We start from the raw sequence: 23,327 nt of genomic DNA, 5'->3' as shown, positions 1-23,327 counted from the left end.
TTCTAAGATAGAGGTCTAACTGTGAAATATCTCTGTTCGGACCTATCCATAGAAATATGCTATCGTGAACAAAAGTGCATTAGCATCTGTATTCTGCATACCCTTAATACATTCACTAATAAGTTTAATAGATACATTATGCTATAAATGAGAAACTGAAATCGGCATTGATCATTTTATTGTATTTACCAGTAACTGCCACTTCTTTAAAATTACCGTAACAGATGAAAAGATATTAATCTTTGCATGACAATTTTGAATTTGGAAAATTAAATTTATTCTTTAATCTTATACTTCAATTACAGGAAATTGCTTTAACAAGTCCTTTTGCACTCTCAATAGATGTATAAAATTCCTTATAAGTAAACTTTAAATTTTCCCTGATTCAGTCCCTGTCATCTCTTTAAAATTATCTAAACTGATGAACAAAATATATTAATCGTTGACAGATGGTGAAAGGTAACAGTAATCAAAATAACAGCAATATTTCCGGCCAGACCGGTGAAAAACCGGCCAGTTGGCAACCCTAGGCTTACAAGTGTAGGATTACTACTGTGAACTCAATACAAGTGCTTTACAACGGATAAAATAAGTGAGTGTATATGAAAGATGACTCTATCAGATACTATTTTCCACTGGCGCTTTACTTCTGCACAGTGTACAGAAGCTTTATTTTATGTTTACAAGTGGAGCATTACTTATATGAAATCATGGCAAGTGCTACTGAAACTCGTATCATTGCCTAAACCCACTTGTTTTCACTATTCTCCCTTACGGGTAGCCTCCGCCAAGTGAACTTTGTGGTGGACAAACACCATGTGCGTGGGTTTTCTCGGGGTTCTCCCGTTTCCTCCCACTTTCTTCATTCCACCATTTCATTCATTACTCATCATCACCGTCTCCTTTAGCCTAACCGGCATAACCGTGGGACGTAAAACTCAAAGATTTCATTTCATTTTTTCCCTTACGGGTATATGCGCAGTTCCTGACTCGCCTGTTCCCTTCGAATGCACCCCGTGCTATTTTGCGTGACCACCAACTTTGTCCTGCCGTGACTCAGTTAGATAGCATTCGTGCCTTTTAGTGATCACCTAGCACGGGTTGGTTTGTTTTCTGCACTAGTTTTTATGTTATACATCCAGACGCAGTATTTATACTAAAATCGTAAAAGAGTTGTAAGTTTTCAACAATTACTTCTGGTGGCACTCTTGAATTTTATCTGTCAAGCGAGTTATTTTCATGTCACCTAGCGTGAGTCTTAGGGAACAACAAGAAGGAAATCAGTGAAAGAATTTTAATTTTTCAGCAATTATTTCAAGTGGGGTGCCGAAAATAAACCTGCATGAAAATAAATTCATTTAAAGGAATTAATTGTTTTCATGCCAATTTAAACCAAACCAGTGCTATCAAATTTTCACCTGAAGCATTTTGAAATGTACAGTATCAATTTGCGTTGTAGCCACGATTGAAGAACAAAAATAAACAGAAAATATACACATATACAAATACTAATATGATTAACACACAAATTCTTAAACTAGGGCTAAATATTCTGGACAAATACTCCCTCATGTGTTTTTAGTTAATTTTCCTAGTACGATGCTTAGAAACTCAATAAACAATGTTCGAGATAGCCTTGTAAAGTTACAGAACTTTTCATTATTTCCTTCTAATTGTGGCCATAAAATTTAGTGTGTACCTCTGTGTTCATCATATAATCAGGGATAATTGGATGCAATTGGATCGTTGGAGATAATTAGATCTTCTTTTTCTTTTCCATCTTCCATAAATTAACACTGTCCATGAATAGTCGAATTTAATACATATATTGAAAATGTGGGTTGCCATTTTTCTCTCCGTTACCATGGTGATCAGCAGTGCCCGGATCTTGTTCACAAGTCAACTTTTTTCTGTTACGCATAGGATAAGGCAAGTTTAAATAAAATCGTTATCCATCAACTCTAGGTTCTAAAAACATATTTTTTAGGGTCAATTTTTGGTCACTTTTTGCCGTTTTAAAGTTTCAGGTCATTTTTTAACGTTTTAAGGTAACTTTTAGGTCACTTATGATAAGGAAATCTTAAAATGAACACTGTTTACGGATGTGAAAAGAAGACAAAGTTAAATAATCTCTTTTTATGCTTCCTAACTATTGGGGTGGAAAAACTGCATTCTTAACAGGCTAATGAAAACTAAGGTGTAGCTAGTTGACGAAAGGTGGGAGTTGGTAGGTGGCCAAACAGATAGTTTTGGGTTGTTGACCACAAAGGATGTGATCACGTGAATAACTAAAAATGGATAAGAAGGCATACAAAGATTTTAAACAGGGTTTTATATGTTATTCTCATGTAATCTGCATTTGCGAACTTTTGTTGTTTATGAGTGCTTCCTAGTTTCAACTCGGGAGTGAATTGACGCTTTCAGTACGTACAGTGCCGTACGATGGACTGATCAATGGACATAAATGATCAATGGACTGCAACTAACTGAAAAAAAAAAAACTTTTTGAATATGAGTGAGAAATGTTAATTAAAATGCAATAGATATTTTTAAAAAATGTCAATGTTTAACGAAATAAACGTTTTAAAAAACACAAGTTTTAAGGTCAATTTTTGTGAATTTTAGGGTCATTTTACAGGAACTTTAGTGTCACTTATAGGTCACTTTTCAGAAAATTTTAGGTCAACAAGATCCGGGCCCTGGTGATCAGCATGTCTTTTTTTTTTATACACATGCATGAAGCGAAAGTCCTATTGAGAAGTCTAGCATAAACAAGAACAATACGTATTCACATTCATAGAATATTTTGAAGACTTACTGATGGAAAATATATAGATTTCAAATATTGGGGATACTATTTTAAAAATTTTCAAATAAAGACTAGTACTTCACCAAGAAAGAGTAAAATCTAAGGAAAACTTTTCTATAGACGATACAATTCTAAGTAAAAATAATATAGAAAGCGCGCAATATTGTAATCCACTGTAAGGAAAAATAATTTTACACGATAAAAAATCTGCAGTGTGCAGATTGACGACCTGTCAATACAAAGCAAATACTGAAAATACACGATTTTTTTTAAAAAAAAAAGAAAAAATCGTTATTTACGTATAGAATAATGCTAATTCTTTTGGTTCACTTAAATTTCTTATGCCCACCCTTTATAACATGGTGGACACAAAATGTATAATGTCTTAAACAAGCATAAACAAGAGACTAGGCTTGTAGCCCTGTGTGCAGGGAAGCCTTAAGCCCCGCCTACCCATTTACTTTCAGAAATTATAATTTATAATTAATTCATTCTCCTTGTACAGGATATATGATAATTTTCTAAGCTGAAAAATATTTTATTCGATAAAGAAATCCTGGTTAGCATCACTGTTGGGAGGCTCACCGAGTATCCACCGAGCAGAGTGTCCAAGTAGACCTCACCACTTCGCCGTTGCGTTAGCAAAAGGAAACAACTACTGTCCTAGAGTAGGTTTGAATATAAGACACTAACAAAAATTTTAGCTGCTAATGAGCACTAGAAATATGGGAAAACGAAATAGAAACATGAATTTGGGAAAGCCAAGTAGAATATAATTTGGTAGTTGCAAGAACGATATTTTTTCGAAATAGATGGAGGAACAATAGTTCTGACTTCAACTATGTAAATCGAATTAGGAGGGATGTTTTTATGGCATTCCGGATCATGGCTGCCATCTTGAAATCCGCCATATTGGATCGACGTCAACTTTTTCAAATGAAAAGAGGGCCGTGTGAGGTATCAAACAACAATGATTTTTTTCACACAATCTCATACACTAATTAGTTTGTCCATATCTAAAACGGTTTACAACTTACAGTTCTTTGAATGTTGAAAAATTCGTTGTTTGTAGCAGATAACAGATAACTATAGTGACAATGAATCATAAATTATTCATTGTTTTTAGAAAGGCCTACGACTTGGTTAGGAGGGGAACATTGTACAATATTCTTAAAAAATGAAAAGTAAAAAAGCTAGTAAGATTAATGAATATGTGTTTAAACGAACTCCCAAAGTACAGTAAAGTCCGAGTAGGAAAACTTTTGTCCATGAACTTTCAGATCGAGAATAGACTGAAACAAGGAGATGGGTAGTTGGCATTATTACTCAACTTTGTTCTGGAGCACAGTATATGGAAAAACAAAGATAACCAGGGACTAAACCTGAATGGTATTCACCGGCTGACATATCGCACACCCGGTGGAAGATTGTTACAAGTCAAAAATACACATTTGTGGGAAAATGACTTTTAAAGTGTGTTATTGTATCAAAATCGCTCCCTGGAATACTGGTATTTCTGCCTTCTAGGAGTTAATTTGTTTAGTTATGTTTATACGAAAACACCATCAGGTAGAACCCGCTTCTCTCTCTATTGTCTTTTGAGCGATGATAACTCAAAATTTCCATTTTTTGAGTTGTAATACTCTTCAACCGGGTGTGCGATGCTGATGATGTAAATTTGATAGGGGATGATAGGAGAACAGGAATGCAGAGGTCTTATTAAACTCTTGCAGGGACATGGATTTAGAAATAAATGCAGAGAAAACTCAATGCGTGAAAGTTCGCCGGGATCTTAATACTACAAATTATGTATGCGTCAAAAAAATCCATAGTTTAGACAAAGTGAATACTTTCAAGTATCTAGAATCAATATTAACAGGCCAAAATCATATCCATGAAGAAATTAAATATGGACTGAAAGCAATGAATTCGTGTTATTATTTAGTTCAAAATCTTTTGTCGTCACGAATTTTGTTGAGGAATGTGAAGCTTAAAATACATAAAATGGTAATCATGCTTGTTGTGCTGTATGGTTGCGAAACGTGGTCGCTTACTATAAGGGAAAAAGATAAACTGAAATTATTTGAAAATAAAATCCTGAGACGTATATTCAGACACAACAGGAGCAGGAATGAGGAACGGCGAAAACTTCATAACAAGGAATTGCATAATTTATACCGTTTACCAAACATTGTTAGTGTCATAAGTCTAAGACGCTCAGGTGAACAGGTCATGTAGCCAAAATGGAAAAAAGTAGGAACGATTTCAAAGTTTTGACTGGAAATCCAATCAGAACGATCTTTAAGAAGACCTAGGCGCAGAAGAGAGGACAATATTAAGTTGGATTTCGCATAAATAGAAATACAAAGTAGAAACCGGATTCCATAGTCCATAGAGTTAGTTAGATAGTTTTAAGTGCTCTTAAATGTATTTCTACCAATGTATTTTAATAATATATGAATTGTTCCCTCAATCAATTCATTTTAAATCTGATTTAAACATTCGCTGAGCAGTACGTTTATTGTAAAAATATTAATGTATAAAAGATTCGCCAACTATCCAGTTTGGCTTCATCAAACACAATGAATACACAGGTAGTGGCTGGCACTGGCGCAAATCCTGGGGGATGAGGGGGACATGTCCCCTCCAATCTTGGAACTGGGGGACTGTTCCCCCCCCAATAATCCGATTTGAAATATCTTGTTTGGACAGAAATGTGATGATTTATGTTCGATTGCCACAAAGGAAAGTGAGATGAAGTTGATGTCGCCCCAGAATAAGTCTCAAATCTGCCTACTTCCCAATGTTAAAGACAACTCTTCTCTCCTGATCCTACACAGGATTGTTTTTCAACTTCATAAATATTTTGAACATTGCTTACAAAAAAAAAAAAAAACGGTCTTACCCATTCCCTCCCCCCATGTTGAAGACAGATTTGCGCCGTTGGTGAAAGGTTTAATATAAGAGACAGCGAAAGAAAATAAAGGGGCAAAAAGAAAGTAATAGTGTGAAGTACTCGGTGAAACTGAAGAGAAGGTTGGAAAAAATAGAACAGATTAGGGTTTAAAAATGTTTAATATTGATGTGAAAGCTATGTTTCGAAGTTTAAAAATAAAGAATATAATGAGGGTCATTACAGAACAGATGCAAGATAGTAAAATTGATGACTGGAGTTGGGTGGGTCTGAAAAAGGCCCTAAGTCTTATGTGGAAGAACAATTACTGTATAACAGGTGATAGGTTGGCTAAAATTGAGAAGGTGCTGAGCATAGGCTCAAGTTTGAATCCGAAGTTGGCAGAGATTGCCATGAATGGGGAAAGAAAATAAGGTCTAAAGGAGATGACAAATTAGTGTTTTAGTACATGTCTTAATGATTGTATAGAAATATGGAAGAGGGCAAAAAGACAACTGGAAAAGCTTGTGAAGGAGATTGAAGATAAAGAAAAGGACATAGAACTAGAGTTAGAAGTGGTAAATGAAATATTAGTCTTCTTAGACCTGAAGATAACGAAGAAGGAAGTAAAGATACACACAAAATGGTACCAGAAAAGTTGTGCGTCGGGAAACTTCTGCCATGCTAGAAGTGACTAATGGACTACGCGATGAAAATAAACTTCCTTAGTGACATGGAGGAAAGAATTAGCCAGGCGAAAACTGAGAGAAGAAAACCAGAGGAGGAGATAGAGGCCTTCCACGAGCAGTTAAACGAAAATGGATATGGTTAAAGGAAACTAAGGTACAAAAGGAAAGGAGTAAGAGAAGAAGAAAAAACAGTAGTAAGATTGGAAAGAGAGAAAGAGGAAATGAAAATGAGGTGGAAGATAGTGTGGGGAAAGAGTAGTGCTCTCAAACGAGTCAGCTTGAGTCGAGTTACGGGTCGGGTCAGCTCGGGTTGGATTGTCGGGTCAGCTCGAGTCGGGTTGTCGGGTCGGATCAGTCGGGTCAGCTCGGGTCGGGTCAATCGTGTCAGCTCGGGTCGGGTCAGTGGGGTCGGGTCAGTCGGGTCAATTCACTTTGGTCAACTGAGTTTAGGTTGAGCTTAAATTCGGCTGGAGTCGAAAGCTGCTGTTTTTCACTAGCTGCCTAATTAAAAATAGCAATTTTCAATTGATTTTATAAAAACCACAAATCTATTTTGAACACTTGCAGCTATTGTTTTTATGGTAAATGCTTATTTTCGTACGACTGTAATATTAATATCTACGGCAATATGCAGTCTGGATTTAGAACAAAACTAGAAGTTGTTTAAGCAAGGCCAAAAGAAAGATTGGATATGGACGACCAGGCCCATGCAGGGCCGCGGTGGCTCAGTGGTAGAGAGTACCTCTCTGGTGCATGGTGTCCATGGTTAGATCCCAGCTTGTGCTAAGTGGGCTTTGTGGTGGAGAAACGCCGTGTAGTGGGTTTTCTCGGGGTTATCCTGTTTCCTCCCACTTTCTTCATTCTACCATTGCATTCATTTCTCATAATCACCATATCCCTTAGCCTCGGTGCAGAATCGAGTGACCTTAAACTAAATAATTCATTTTATTTCACCAAGCCCAAGAACATCGATACAAAAATAAGATAAAGATTGGATATGCAAGACAAAGTGCATAGTAATCTTGCTCTTGGCCTTGTTTTGGTGATCACCAAGTAGCTATGAGCATATTTTCTTGCTTTCCGTATAGTATGAAGGACCATAATCAAAATCACACTTGGTCTTCATTTGTACCGATGAGGCGAGCATTCTTGGCTCCTGTATAGCATGAAAGACCACCAAGACTACGAAATGCAGGACCAAGACTTGACTGTGCAAGACAAAGAATAAGACGCAGTATTGATGACCAAGACCCAGGGAGCGAATTTCATTTGTTGGGCTGAAAGTGATGAAATAAAATTAGTACTTTATAATTAAATATCATACTGTATTTTTAAATTTTAAATTACAAAATTCATATTATGTATCTTCTTACGTGCAGCTATATATACTGTAAAATACGTTTTAATTACCGAGAAAGAAAAATCAAAGTGGCACGAGTCCCGGGATCATAAGAACCTATTTTGGAATGAAAGTTGAAGGGTTGGAAAAAATCACAGGTGTTCTCCTGTTTCCTCAACCCTTGTCATTGTAATTAAACGATTTCCTTTTGTCTCCGACAAGAGACTCTTGCTACTGCCTTCCGAGAAGACTCCCTGCCGTCCGAGCAGGTGAGAACACTGACCTTGAATGAAAATTTCGTCACATAGAACTAAAGCAAGAAAAAAATAAATTTCTTCCACATCGGACATTGGTATCAGTTACAAAATGAAATAACCAAACCTCAAAAGTGCCAAATATTCATTAAGATGCATATACAAATCCCCCGCTTGATCTAGCTAGTGATTAACGTGTAAGACTTCGGTTCACGTGGTCCAGGTTTAATTCCCAATGGGAGTGCATTTTGGCGTTCACCTAGTGTCGTGACCATAGTCGGGTCAGCTCGGGTCGGCTTGTCGGGTCAGGTCAATCGGATCGAATCACGGGTTGGGTCGGGTCAGTCAATTCGGGTCACGGGTCGGGTCGGGTCGGCCGACCCGTTGAGAGTACTAGGGAACAGACAGAGATCGACAAAAGAATACTGAAAATGATGGTAGGTATTTCTGCGTACAGAAAAGAAGCAAGAGTTTAATAGACTTAACAAGAGAGAAGCGAAGAAAAAGGGGAGAAGAAGACGAGGAGGGAATGATGGAGAAAGAAGGAGTAGTATATAGAATCCAGTGCAGTAAATGTGATATGTATTATATTGGCGAAACAGGATGGAGATTGAAAGAGCGAATAAAATAACATAAGGACAACATTAGGTTGAAGAGAGAAAGAAATGCAGTCTACCGCATAAGAGGCACGGGACATTCAATCAATTGGAGTGAAGTGAAAATGCTGGGTCAAGAAGAAAGAAGGTTAGTTAGAAAAATGGAAAGAAGCAAGATTTATTGAAATAGGAGGCGATAGAGTCATGAACTGGAATTCAGGACTTAAAATTGATGAGCAGTAGTTTTTATATATTTAGTATTATTGTGTAGTATTTATGTAGTATTGCTTATTTATATATTATTGTTATATATTATATATTTATTTATAAACGGTATATTGTTTATTTATATATTATTATTATTTATATTTAAGAGTTATTCGTAAAGGTTACTAGTCTTAGTTATAAGATATGAATGTACATTGTACCAACAAGGGGGGGGGGAATTAGCGATTTTTATTTCTGTTTCATATTTTGGTTTGTAATGAAAGGAGATTGGCTGCAGTAGTCTATGGTAACCAATCAGAGAAGGTTTTCGCTGTCTCTTATATTAAATCTGTCACTACCTACCTATTCATAATGTCTAGTGAATCCAAAGTGGATAGTTTGCGAAACTTTCACACGTTAATATTTAAAAAATAAATAAACGTATTGTTTTGCTCAGCGAGTAGATTAAATCAGATTTGTTTTAAAAGCAAAGCTGGTACAATGGAAAATATGTCAATTTATTTTGTCATTTGTACTTTCAGGTAATCTGTTGGTGATTCTTGTGGTGACTTTACACAGGAGACTGAGAACTATAACGAATTTCTTTCTAGCAAACCTTGCAGTAGCTGACTTATGTGTTGGAGTGTTCTGTGTCTTCCAGAATCTGTCTCTATATCTAATTACAAGGTAAATGAAAAATATATCGTTGATACAAATTGTATATTAATATTTTGTTTATTTGTTTGTTTATTATGGTCTTTTTCACAACTGAATTATTATTGATATTAAAGTCTTAATAGAATTTAGCGTTTATTTATATGCTAAATAGCAACACATACTTATGAACTAACAAATAAGGGTAAACTAAGAATAAAAGGTTCGATAGTATTAGTTGTTTCGATAATTGATAGAGGAAAGGTAATATTTTAGAAAGTCTGCACATTGTAGAAAAATTGCAATTTACACAAATAGAAACTAATTATATTTTAATTTAACGTCCGATGAATATGCACTTTGTGTAAAAAGAAAAAAAGGACAGGTGATTAATAAAAGTGAATGTGAAATTTTTGTTCCCTTTCGTCGGGAACTAAATGCGGGACCATGTGCACTAAAGCCATACGAGTTAGCTAAAGATCAGCGAGAACAGCAACTATGTTGAGTATCTATGTGATATTTGTTTTCTAGCCAATTCATTTAAATGGAGTAATACTTTTTTATATTGTTGGAAATCATCTAGACCTTTAATGATCTGGTTTTACTGATTTCTTCTAAAAATCTGTTCCCTCTTTTTCAAAATAAATCTGTACTATGGATAAATGGAATATATTTTACTTATAATAACATTAATAATTTAATGTTAAAATTATATACCACAGCATTTTGATTTTTTTACGAAATAAGGGACATTTGAATACAGGGTGTCTCAAAAGTCCCCTAACATAGAGTTACTCTTTATTATCAGAGTTACAACAAGATTTAAGAAGGAAAACCGTCTCCAAATATGATGTTTTCAGTCTAAAATGAAGGAATTTTTTTAAATTGGAAGAGCCATTTGGATTGTACACTCTTTATATGCCCAATATTAAATGAAAATGCAACGTTGCCATTTACCTGGATCCAACAGAAGTGAATGAAGTTACTGTCTTTTACACTAACGTATAGATGGCCAGCTTCCATTTCAAATATGCCCTCATTTACTTTATGTTCTGGATCTAGGTAAATGGCAACGTTGTATTTTCATTTAACATTGGGCGCAAAAAGGGTGTACAGCCAAAAGTTTGTCAAATTTTTTTTTTAATCCTTCGCTTTAGATTGAAAACATCATATTTGGAGACTGTTTCCCCTCTTACATTTTGTCGTAACTTTCATAATAACAGAGTTGTCCTATGTCAGGGGACGTTTGAGACACCTTATATATTTGTAGAAGAAATCAGTAAAATCACATCATTAAAATTTCAGATGATTTCCAATAAAACAGGAAAGTAATAATCCATTTAAATGAACTGCCTATAAAGAATAAGCATGGGTCAGATATTCAACAGTGTAAATTAAGTTACGAGGGACGTTCAAGTTATTTCTGTTACATAGAGAAATCAACATGCTAATGAATCACTATTCTTTTCTCGGTACTTCCCATGTACACGGACACACTTGTCCCGTTGGTGCGGAAGTGTCCGTATCCCTGCGGCATATAATTCTTTGGGACGATCTTTCAGCCATTTTAACACACATGTTTTGACTTCGTTGTCAGTATGGAATTTTTGTCCTCCCAAGTGCTCTTTGAGGGAACCAAAAAATGGAAGTTGCAAGGCGAGAGACCAGTGCAATACGGGGGATGGTCTAACATTTCCGAACCAACTTTGGTGATAGCTGTGACGGTTGTCGTAGACGTACGAGGATGCGCTTTGTCATGCAGGATGTTGACACTATCCTTCATCGTATGTGGCCGTTTTCTTCTCAAAGCTAATTTGACTTTGGTCCGGAGGAGGTTGCTGTAGTACACCGCATTGATTGTGGTCCCGTGTGGGAGGAAATCTGTACATATCATGCCGTCTTAGTCACAAATACCGTCCGCATCACTGCCAACAGACGTTTGTGCCTTGAATTTTTTCGGCAGCGGCGAGTCTGGATGCTTCCACTGCATGCTGGAGCGCTTTGACTCCGGAGTGTAATGCTGCACCCAGCCCTAATCGCAGGTGATTATCTTTGCAAGGAAACTATTACTTTCTGTTTGAAATCATTGCAGTTTCTAAAACGAAACGTTTTCCTTACACTGCTTCTAGCCGAACGTTAGCATTTTTGGTTGTAATTTTCTGGAAGTATAAGCGTTTTGTGTATGATCGTTTTCATACTTCCCATCTTGATGTTGACCACATAGTGTATTTCGTAAATCGCCATAGCGAAGAGGCAGGGAAGGGATGGAGTAAAATTCACTCCTTTATTCTTAATTGATTGATATCCCAATCACTAGGGATGACTGAAATGATTCAGTTAGATATACGCGTATTTAATATTTCACCAAAACCGAACATTATTTTAGGTCTCCGTGGAACTTTTTTTTTCATGCGCGGGATTCATTCTTTAATCTAAACCAGTGGGATACTTCTGGCAGCCGTAAAGAAAATATAGTCTATATTTTATCAAAATCAAGTCATCTTTGTGAAATTTCAAAACAAATTATCACCTTATCACATTACTTAAATATGGAAACTTGGAAAATTGAGAGAACCTACCTCTTTTATCCATTTTCTCTTCGCTAATTGCAACCTAGCTAATGGAGATAATTGGATATCCAAAATTAATTACATACAATGTTTTATGAAACTCGAAAAATATATAATGGAACTGATTTTACGCCCTTATTATTGATAGATCGCAACCCCAAACAACAGGCTTCTTTTGAAAGATAATACGAAGGCATACCAAATTTCATTAAAATCGGATAAGTTTTACGAGAGTTATTCTGAGACAAAGGAACACACAAATGCTGATTGAGTCGAATGGTAGAATATTGCTACGCTCCTTGAACTGAAAACCCCAACCTCATTCTATTAAAGTTTATGAACTAATTAAGTTCCCTTATGGATATTCTTGGATGAATAGAAATAATATATTTGTCTTCACCGTAATATATATCTTTTTCCTTTATAATCGAGTAGAATTATATTTTAAATTGTTCTCTATTTTCAATGGCAACTTAAATAGGATTAATACCATTTAAAATGTTCATGAACATCGCTTTCATTGAACAGGAAACAAGAGTTCTTAGAAAACCATTATTCTACTAAATACGATTACTTTGTCAGCACAATTTATATCATGACTAAGAAGCTATTGGTTAATATAATATAATACCTACAGTAAGTTCTAGTGGGATAATTGAGAATATGTTGAGCGTAGGAGTTTAGAATCGCTCCATCGGCCCTCATTCATCCAATTACGTGGGAGTTTTAGCTGTCATTCTGGGAAAAAAGATTCTCTCATTCTCTTCATACTCTTTTACTATAATTTTCAATGTAGGGCGAAAATGAAGATAATTTTACCTTTCAGTAGCAGAAGGTAATACTATTTACAAAGTACAATAAAAGAAGCTGTTTGGCATTTCTGGGGCACTGGTCCTCATAAATCACGAACAGTTAATTAAGGCTACTGCCTGGAATTGGGAGTCTTGTCCGATGGTCTAGTCACTAGCACGCGCGTCTTTGGTGCACGGGGTCTTGGGTTCGATTCCAGGTGGGAAAACATTTCAATTTGAACGCGCTACAGCAATTGGAATTTCCACCGTAAACTTAGGTCCACGTATCATGTAGCATCGGTGCCGAAAAGGGGCGCTAACTCCAACCAACCGATTATCCAAATTTGGTAAAATGCATTTGCACTTCACGAGGTACCAGTGAGCCAGACTGCTCCAGCCACTTATTGTATCATATAGTGCGGGCGCTAGCCCATGTTACGTCTGCAGTTATGCTGACATGCCCTCATTTTGACTGCTGGATGTCATTGCCCATTTAAAAGAGAGTTAATTTCTTTTGGTCACGTGATCGGATTCATGGTCGTTTATTCGCCATATTGGATTCAAGATGACGGATCATGACCTTCGGCATTTTAATTCCGCAGGTGACAGATGACCCATCGGAGCCTGAAGACTTTCCTAAGCAATGTAATTGCCAGATGCGCTTCAGAGAAACTGTATGTCCCTATAGAAATATTGTGCTGTGACTTTGAGTTGAGTTTAGTTGATTTTGAGTTTAACGTCCCGTTCAGCACAGAGGCTATGAGACATGGACCTACTGATTAACGTGGAATCCGAACCACATGAGCTACCGCCGAAAATCGAACCCGGCGCGTATGGTAACCGCTTAGCCACGAATGAGCTCTCCTGTGACTTTTGTAAATTTAAAACTATTAGTTTGGACCAATACAGGAACCCTCATAAATAATGTTGTTTAAGTCTTTATCTCGACTCTGAAAGATTTGCAATATTCGTTTTAATTTTTGGCAGTGTTATTAGTTTGTATCAGTATTATCCATTACGACGTATTTGTTTAACATTACATACTACTTCTATTTGTAAAAATATTATTTGCTCTTTCAATCCACTTTTTAAAACTTGCATATGAAAATATGTTATTGTTCCATCTTTTTTTTTAAAAAAAAAAAAGCACTATAATTTAGAACTATAAGATTTACTTTACAAAGGAGTAAAATGAGAAACCAGGCTGTAAATTCGAACCAGTGGGTACGGAGATATACTTAGGCAAAAAATCTAGTAATTTGGCGTCCATTCTTAAATATGGTAACCAAACGACTATGATCTGTATCATGTGATCTATTCCCATACTCGTATTCGTGTTGAACAAACCCCACAACAAGACTTAAGGGAAAATAAAACTTCGCACGTGAGATGATCTAGCGCCTGCAGTACAAATATATTGCTAGAAGGTAAAAATGGCGGAAAAGCTATTTTTGTAACAACAATTAAAAGGAAATATACTATTAGTTTTCCTTTAATATATAGCCTAGTTTTAACGTAAATACAGCATGTTGTATACTGTTTTCAAGGTTATTAAATTCTGCTTCTTTTTGTGTGTTATTCAAATGTTGAATTATTAGCCATTTTCGAGAAAATTACGAAAATAGAATAAAATTTTATTTTCAATTCTACACTTTCCAATTTTTCTTGAAAACGGCGCAGATCTCGCGAAAAGTGCAGCAATACAATATTGTAGAGTATGATTTTCTGTTTCCGAATAAAAAGAAAGATCAAAATCGGTCCATTAATGGCCGAGTTATGAGAGTTTAAAGGTCATGATCCGCCATCTTAAATCCAATATGGCGACTAAACGACCATGAAGATTCTCCACAAATATAAATATAATATAGAACGACGAAAGGAGAGAAGAAAATATGGTGTTCGTGAAAATAATTGAATTCGAAATTTCAACAGATTTACGTTTCATAGCCCATACACACCAAAAAGTAATTTTTCGACATCTGTCCGTCTGATCGTCCGCTCGTCCTTTTGTCCTGATGTACATTTGCCTAGAGGCCATATCATTTATCATTTAAATAAGAGACCAAATTTTAAACTTATGGTTATTATGTGATCCAGGTGAGAAGTTCGAATTTTCTTCCTACCCCTAAAAGTAAAAGTAGTTTATTGGAGGCTGAAAAATGAAAATTTGTAGTTTCCTCAAAAGTGGCTCCAATGATTTTGTTTATATTTCATAAATCGATTTTTCAGCAACAACCCCATACTGTGGTATAAATTATTCTCTGGAAAAAACGAGAAGCGGTAGTTTACTTTTTGAGGGTGGTTTTCTTTTCGGACAATTTTCTCAAAAACGACTCAGATGATTTTGTTCCTATTTCATTAATAACCTCACAATACAGCAAAACTCATTTCCCCTTTAAAACAACATGCGACAGATAATTTATTCTTGGCTTGAATTTTTTTGGACGATTTTCTCAAAAACAACTCAGGCGATTTTGTTTATATTTGATAATTAAATATTTTATTAATAACTACAATATGTCACAGCTCATTTGTCCTGAAAAATATGAGAGGGTTAGTTTATTCGTGACATGAGTTTCGTTCGGTGATTTCCTCAAAAACGACTCAGGCAATATTACTTACATTTCATAAATAAATATTTCATTGATAACTCTATAATGCTGCGTAAAATTTTCCTTAGGAATAAATTCGTAAGTGGTTTCTCATGGGGTGAGGTTCTTTTCAGACTACTTTCTCAAAAACGACTCAGGCAATGTTGTTCATTTCATAAATAAACAAATATTTCATTAATATTGCTATAATGTTGTATAATAACTTCCATGAGAATATCCACAAGGGCACAGAGAAAAATCCGTTCTCCGGACAGCGGTATATTGTACAAATATACGGTATCCTCTTGTTTACTATAGAAATCAGTACGGAGCATACATTATCCGTGTGCTGCATAGGCACTGCCCTTAGATGTTACATCATGCCGTTGCAGGATGTCTGACATCTAACAGTTTTCCGTATATCACATGCATATACTTATGTTACTTTCGTCAACTATATGTTATATACGTCCACTTGTATGTGAGATCCTGACCGCCTACACTGTTTCATACGGAAAGTACGTATAGATGGAACACTTATACAGAAAGTATTATAAAAAATGCGTTCTCAGTTATACGTTAAGTCCAAAAGCTACAGGAATTACGCATGTAACCTATCTTTTTAAGTACGCCACCTACAATTTTTTTTCTCAGTGGGATAGTTTACTCTTGGGGTGAATTTTTTGACAGGTTTGTAAAATATGTCTTCTGCAATGTTTTTAATTTTATATAGAAATATTTCATTAATAACCCTAACATATGGGAAAAGACATTTTCTTCTGGAAAAATTTACAAGGGATAGTTCACTTTTGAGGGTGTTTTCTTCGTGCGAAATTTTCTGAAAATGACTGTAACTTTGTTTATATTTAAAAAGAATGTGTTTCATTAATAACTGTAACACATGATTTAGCTTAAAGAATTGGAACAAGAAAGTTTAGTGCGGTGGGTATTACCTTTTATTCATTAATATATTACTATACTACTTATTAAAAAATATATATAAATCGCAAACTCACGGACCTTCCCTTAAATGATGTCTGTCAAGAGTGAACTAAAAGTTGAAATAAATCATGATATGTTTCGATTGGGTTGTGTTCAAACATTACATTTAAACAGACGGGGTATACATAGGATTGTAAGTATGGATTTTCATTTGCTATTACATGCTACAAATTGAACACTTAGGTCTACTAATAAGCAGAACATTACTTTATGTGTAAACATACATGTAAAGCACTACTAAACAGAGGAATGTAAGATGGTGAGTTGTTTTTAAGTTCTCTCCCGAATACAAGAACTTGATTTCAAACTGTCTTCTTTACATGAAACATTCGCTCATGTACGACTATCACTTCATGACTACTGCAATTCAGAGTCATACGGATGTCAGTATAATTTTGTATTGCTCTCCATTAGAGGAATTACTGACTACAGTACAAATTCTCAAGAGAAATTGTTTCACAAATCTTACCAAACGATTATGTAAACAACTGAAATGAAGTTTGTACCTCCCATGACTCACGGTTATGCCTTTTAGGCTAGAGTAGACAAATGATTAATGATTGCTATATAATTGATGGAATGATGATGTGGAAGGTAACGGAAGGACCTGAGAAAATCCACGAATACAAAGTTGTCCACTACAACTTCGCTTGGCAGGGGATCGAATCAGGTACACTTCGCACCAGAGGTGAGTGATTTACCACAGATCATTCTCCTTAGCTACACAAATTATTACTAACCTTACCTTATTAATTTCTCCGATCATCCCTTTTAATATAGAATTTACATACACTTGTACATTCAACACAAATAAATCAAATATTCCCATTAAGGTGTAGCATGCCCTAAGTAAACAGAAAAATACGCTTAAATAAATAATGCAATGCAATAACGATTTAAGATTTCTCAGGGGATGCAGAATATTAACAATGAATTTTTATTCTCCCCAGTAGAAAACCACGCTATGTCGCAGCTAAATAGCTTTAAAATGAACAATAAAAGCATGCTAAACAATAATATGTGAAAGTACTTCAATATTATAAGTTTTTGTTTAATCATTCTTTGTTCACCACAGTAGAGCATGCTTTTATTATTATGCTTTATTATATCATATCCATTTTATTCCGAGTTAAATAGATGTCGACAACTGGTTTCTTATATTAAATAGTTTAGCTGTGTTAACTTGAAACACAACCACTGTAAAATTCAGTGTCCTTTGTCTCATCATTTTGCACCGTTTTATACCTTGATTTAAAGATTCACTATTATGATGAAATTCAAAATTCAAAGTGGTGTTCCAAGTTCCAACCACCAACTCATTTTGAAGGATTAAAAACACAAACGTCTTCGAGTCTTTTATCCTCACGAAATGAATATATATATATATATATATATATATATATATATATATATATATATATATATATATATATATATATATATATATATATATAAGATGAATTATTAAATGAATCGAGAATCTTGACCCCTCCCTGTGATTAAACATGCTGAATAATAATAATAATAATAATAATAATAATAATAATAATAATAATAATAATAATTATTATTATTATTATTATTATTATTATTATTATTATTATTATTATTATTATTATAAAAATGGGGTTTACAACTAGGGTCCCATTTCTTTCTCCGCAAGTCTGCTACGCCACTGGTGTCCCCTATTCTGTGTTTGTCTCTTTTTCGTTTCGTTTATCTATTTGGTTTGTGCTGTTAGGCTTTTATATGAAAATTTTATATTATATAACTTTTTCTTTTTATGAGTTTTTTTTTGGGGGGGTTGGATTGGGGGAAGAGAGAAATGCTTTCTTCTTATATCTGCCTCTTGCCATTCATCTTGTTTGAACGGCTTAAGTAAGTCATTTTGTAACTTTTGATGTCATCCAACTGCGTCACAATAATAAAATTGTCATTCTTAACAATTTGTTTTATTCTCTTATTTGCAGTTTGCCTCACTGATATATTTGTGACAAAATTGAGGCTTAGTCCAACGCCTTTCGAATTTGCAACCAACCCAACCGCCGAGCTTTTGGGTTGAATGCTATTGCAGGAAAAGGAGAATTGCAGGTGGTAATGCACTTTTGGAGTCGTGTATACATAAGTTCTACAAATATTAGTGTTTAACAGGTTTTTTCAAAGATCATAAATACCGTAAAAATCGAACTTTAGTGGAGCTAAAATGTACGTAGCAAGTTGTTCGTTTGCCAAACACAAGTAGGTTTTTATTTTGTTTGAAGAAAAATTATTATTATTATTATTATTATTATTATTATTATTATTATTATTATTATTATTATTATTATTATTATTATTTACTGAAAATGTATCAAGATACGATGTTAACTATTATTCTTTATCTTTTCCTAACGTTGACACGCATATTCCTTTAAGCATATACTACTTGTAATATCTTCGTTTTACCTTCATTTCAGTTGGGTTCTTGGAGATTTCTTGTGCAAGATGTATCACTTCATCCACAGCATCAGTTATACAGCATCCATCTTTATCCTGATGGTTATATGTATTGAGAGATATTTTGCCATTATTCATCCTATCACTTGTAAACAAATTCTTACGCATGCTAGACTAAAGGTGAGTAAATATATTTTTCCTCAATTTAGTTAGTCCTATGAGTATCAAAATATTCTGCAAGGGCAACTACTGTACGAGTATTATTAATATGACGCGGTAAAACTTTAATAGCAGAATTAGTCACTAATTCAGGGCTGCCATATTTCATCGCTGTAAATACAGTTCGCATGTTGTAAAAAATCATTCAATAGGAAAGAAAAAAGACCAAATCGGCGGACGTAGTGGATTCAGTAATTCCAACGAATTGATGGAAAGAGTTAGTAATTGTCCAGTCGTTGGTCATAAGGCCCGTAGGAATTTCAAGGTGGACTATAAATTTCTGTGCAGATCAAAGTAATATTGTATACTGTATAAGTAATGAAAAAAAATATTGGGTAGACATTTGGCAACCCAGGCCTCCAACTGAAGGAACTATTGTGCGCTTTATCTAAATATTTGTTTCTGGATTCTCCTGTGCTACCAGCACAATGAATTGCTTAAAGCAACTTGGGATAAGGGAAAATATATTTAAGTACTAATTAAGAATAAATTACTGTATTTAAGTAATTGAGACTTAAAAATAACTTCATTTCTCTATTAGTAATCGAAACTCTAATCACTTCTTCCTTGCATGTAACAACTAATATTATCTCCAGAAGTTGTGCAACCAGTCACAACATATATTTTTATTCCAAAAATTATGTATCAAATTTGGATATTTAAATATAATTTTGGCAACCTTTCCATTGCTAACATGTTTCTGTTTAAAAACAAATATTAGAGAAATACACTCCATCTTAATGTTCAACAATAATTCATGCCTAGACATACTTGTAATCGATAACAATAGTCAACAATTGTAATCTAGTTCATTTTCAGAAGTCATAAATGTATGACAAACAAGTTCCTTTGTTCAACTGGTAGATACTTGTATCAAAGTCTTCCATATGATGAAGATATATATATATGCTACACGATTATAACAGAAAATATCTCATTTAAAATTCCACCAGAATAGTTTACTTTCTCTGGAAAAAATAATTCTTAGAGCTGTTAAGTAAGCGAGAGCTTATAGAGTAGCACTATCCTGTTTAGGGATAAAAATGTAATTCTTATTCTAAACAAGAAGTAGTTAATAAATGAAACCTTTACCTTATTATGTTTGAATATTGAAATTTCTTTCCATTTCATTATGAAAAACTTCTCTTTGAAAAAAAAAGTATGATGTATATGGTTGCGTAACTCCTGGCGATAGTATTGGCAGTTACATGATAAGGAAAACTTATATTAGTTATTTTCGATTAGTAAGAGAGAAATAAAATGATTTCTAAATCCTTAAATATTGTTATTAATGTTTAAATAGTAGTTAAAAACGCCTTCGTGTATCACAATTTCCTTTATACAATTCATTACACCAATACTGAAGGATTATGAACATAGATAGTTAGATAATGCGCATACGAGTTACTAAGTAATTTCTTGAATCACATGAGGTAGGTCTTATACTTCTCGAGTGTCTTAAAACATCGTTTTTCGCATGTAACTCTGAAAGGAGGCAAGGAAACGTTTATCGATCCATATTTATTAACACTTTTTGATTTATTTAATGTAGAGAAAACCTCCCAGAATTTGGTGGCATTATTTTTCCGTAGTCTGTATATATGTATATACAGTGAAACTTAGTATTGAGTAAATGTAGCAATAAATTTCAATCAATCAATTATTTGTAAATGTTGCAATAAATATCAATCGATCAATTATGTATAAATGTTGGAATAAATTTAAATCAATTAATTATGAGTAAATGTTGCAATAAATTTCAATTAATCAATTATGTATAAATGTTGCAATAAATTTAAAACAATCAATTATATTTTCATTCCTAATGTCCTAAATTTAAAATTAAAAAATGACAAGATTAATTTTCATGTAATAACTGATCTACCTATTTGGTAATGGAAATAATGTTCTTATAAGAACCTAGTCAGGGATCATACACAAGCAATATCAACATGCTAACAATTCAATACAATGGAAACCTAAATCAATGTATTATTCCTTGAAAACTTACTAAACTAATATAACAGCTGAAATACTGTTGCCAATTATCAGTTTTTCTGTCTGTTTTATACGTACACGCTGATTGTATACCACAGTCAAGACCCTTGATTCGATGAGGAAGAGAAATGAATATTGGGATGGTATTTTTCCAACTCCTTAATTTACAATAGATATTGTCTACAGTAGGAAATATAAAGTAATAATTTTTATAGTATCAAATGTTAGAAATATGTTGTATCCTATTAATAAAAGACGCAGTCTGAAGTCATGCTAATTCCTAATATAAATAGACACTCTAATAGATGTCGTTATTTGCTCTATCGTTTGCTACCAAATGATTTAAATACACACAACGTTGTGTATGACAAAGTTCTAAATAATTGAATAAATACGGAATGAAGTTTTGGGTGGTTGGTGAGGAAACTTCAGACTGCGTCTTCAGAACTTTCGATTAAGCATTGTTTCAACCTATAGTGTGGAGCACACACTACTTACTACTAGTGCTTACAAATCACAACCATTTCTTCCGAACAAGACAAGCAATATTTCTAGATACAACTAGTTATGAGTTCAATTTTCTCGTTACTGCATACTTGATCAATTTACTCGCATCTTGTTTATTTACTGTAAATACTAAAAATGTGCATTGAAATACAGTAATTGTTAAATATTCTTCTATTTTCCAGGTAGTGATTGTTCTGGTATGGTTATCTAGCGCCTGTTACAGTGCTCCACGATTATTTTTGGTGGGAACAGTCACCAATGATCTAGGTGGAGGATACACAGAGACTATTTGTGTTCCAGACAGATTGAAGTACAATTCTAAAATGTTTGACATGATCAACTTCGGCTTTCTTTATGTTCTTCCACTTCTTATCATATCGATATTGTATGCCAGAATAGCGTATGGTCTTTGGAGCAGTAGTCGTGAAATTGAAATGCAAATGCATTCAATGTGCAACCAGTACGATCCAGATTCGTCCCATAATTTGTGCGATTCATATATTGAAATGAGCCCACGAGAATCAACAATAAACGCGCTTCAGAATTCTGTGAGCAGGAAAGAGGACTCTGTGGGGAACAGAGAAATATATGCTATTACAAATACTGACAGTTTTACATTGGAACCAACTGGGCCATCTAGGAAATTATCGCGATTCCAACGACTTCGTTCCTTCAGTGACAGCTGCCAATCTCGTGCATTTGGGCGAAGTGATACATCCAGTAGCATATTTCGAGATTCTCGTGAAATCACTTTAGAAGGTATTGATAGAAAATCTAACAGAGTTGCTCATAAGAATTCTTCAAAACACAAAGCAAAATCATCAGCCAAACTTCGACAGTCATTACAAATGTCATCATCTCAACAAGTCCTTCTTGCTAGAAGAGGCGTTATTCGCATGTTAATTGTTATTGTTCTTGCGTTTGCATTGTGTAACCTTCCTTATCATGCACGCAAAATGTGGCAATATTGGTCCACATCATATCAAGGCGGAAGCGATTTGAGCACTATTTTAACTCCGTTGACATTTCTTGCAATGTATTTTAATTCTGCTGTTAACCCTATCTTGTATGCATTCATGTCTAAGAATTTCAGGAAGGGGATGTGGGAACTGCTTTCTTGTTCCTGTGAAATGTCTCGTTTGTCAACAAAGTGATTAAATATGATTTACTGATAGTACTGATTGGTATGTTGTGTAGCTGACGTGTGGCAGTATAATTTTCTTATTATGGACTTTATTACGCACGGACCAGAGAAAAAGTGAACTTACAAACATGAATGTACTGTATAATATACTTATTAAACTTTCCTTTTTCCAAAAGACGACTAAGAATTTATTAAAACAGTGTATTTGTAATTTAAAAAACTGTAATATTCACCCCAAAGCAGTGCAATATACTAGTATGAAAAGCCTGAGCAATATAATAATATATTAATTACATTTTATGACTTAGAGGAAAGTGATAATAAAATTATTTCAAAAATGTATACTTCATTTAATGTTTCATTTATACTTTTTAAAATGAATTTAAAGAACTGTAAAAAAAATTCACATTCTTTCTAACTTTTACACATAATTTATTCTTATTTATTCATGTGTCATAAAGTATTTTTTTTAAAAAAAAGCGAGAGAAGGCAATTATTAAAAGCTGTGATATTACATTATATGAATGAAGAAATTTAATTTGGTTTGTAGCTTATACATTTACCGGAGTAAGCGCGGTTTCTCAAGTGATACTAGGATATTTATATCGGAACTAAAAGTAAATATGAG

General features: G+C 34.2%; 1 protein-coding gene across 1 annotated transcript in view; it reads left to right on the top strand.

The window, feature by feature from the left end:
- Window positions 1-22,900, top strand: part of LOC145679725 (trissin receptor-like) — a 76,105-nt gene extending 53,205 nt beyond the window's left edge. Inside the window, exons 2-4 of the mRNA XM_081750292.1 lie at window positions 9,330-9,474; window positions 18,852-19,011; window positions 21,738-22,900. Of these exons, the coding sequence (XP_081606418.1) occupies window positions 9,330-9,474; window positions 18,852-19,011; window positions 21,738-22,709 (1,277 nt within the window). The 3' untranslated portion in view covers window positions 22,710-22,900. The remainder of the gene's footprint in view (window positions 1-9,329; window positions 9,475-18,851; window positions 19,012-21,737) is intronic.
- The last annotated feature ends 427 nt before the right edge of the window (window positions 22,901-23,327 follow it).

Source organism: Thermobia domestica, chromosome 2 (assembly GCF_964235325.1).
Source record: "Thermobia domestica chromosome 2, izTheDome1.hap1.1, whole genome shotgun sequence".
In the NCBI taxonomy this organism is placed as follows: domain Eukaryota; kingdom Metazoa; phylum Arthropoda; class Insecta; order Zygentoma; family Lepismatidae; genus Thermobia; species Thermobia domestica.
Note: the sequence above shows the minus strand (reverse complement) of the source record. Positions and strands in the feature narration are given on the sequence as shown.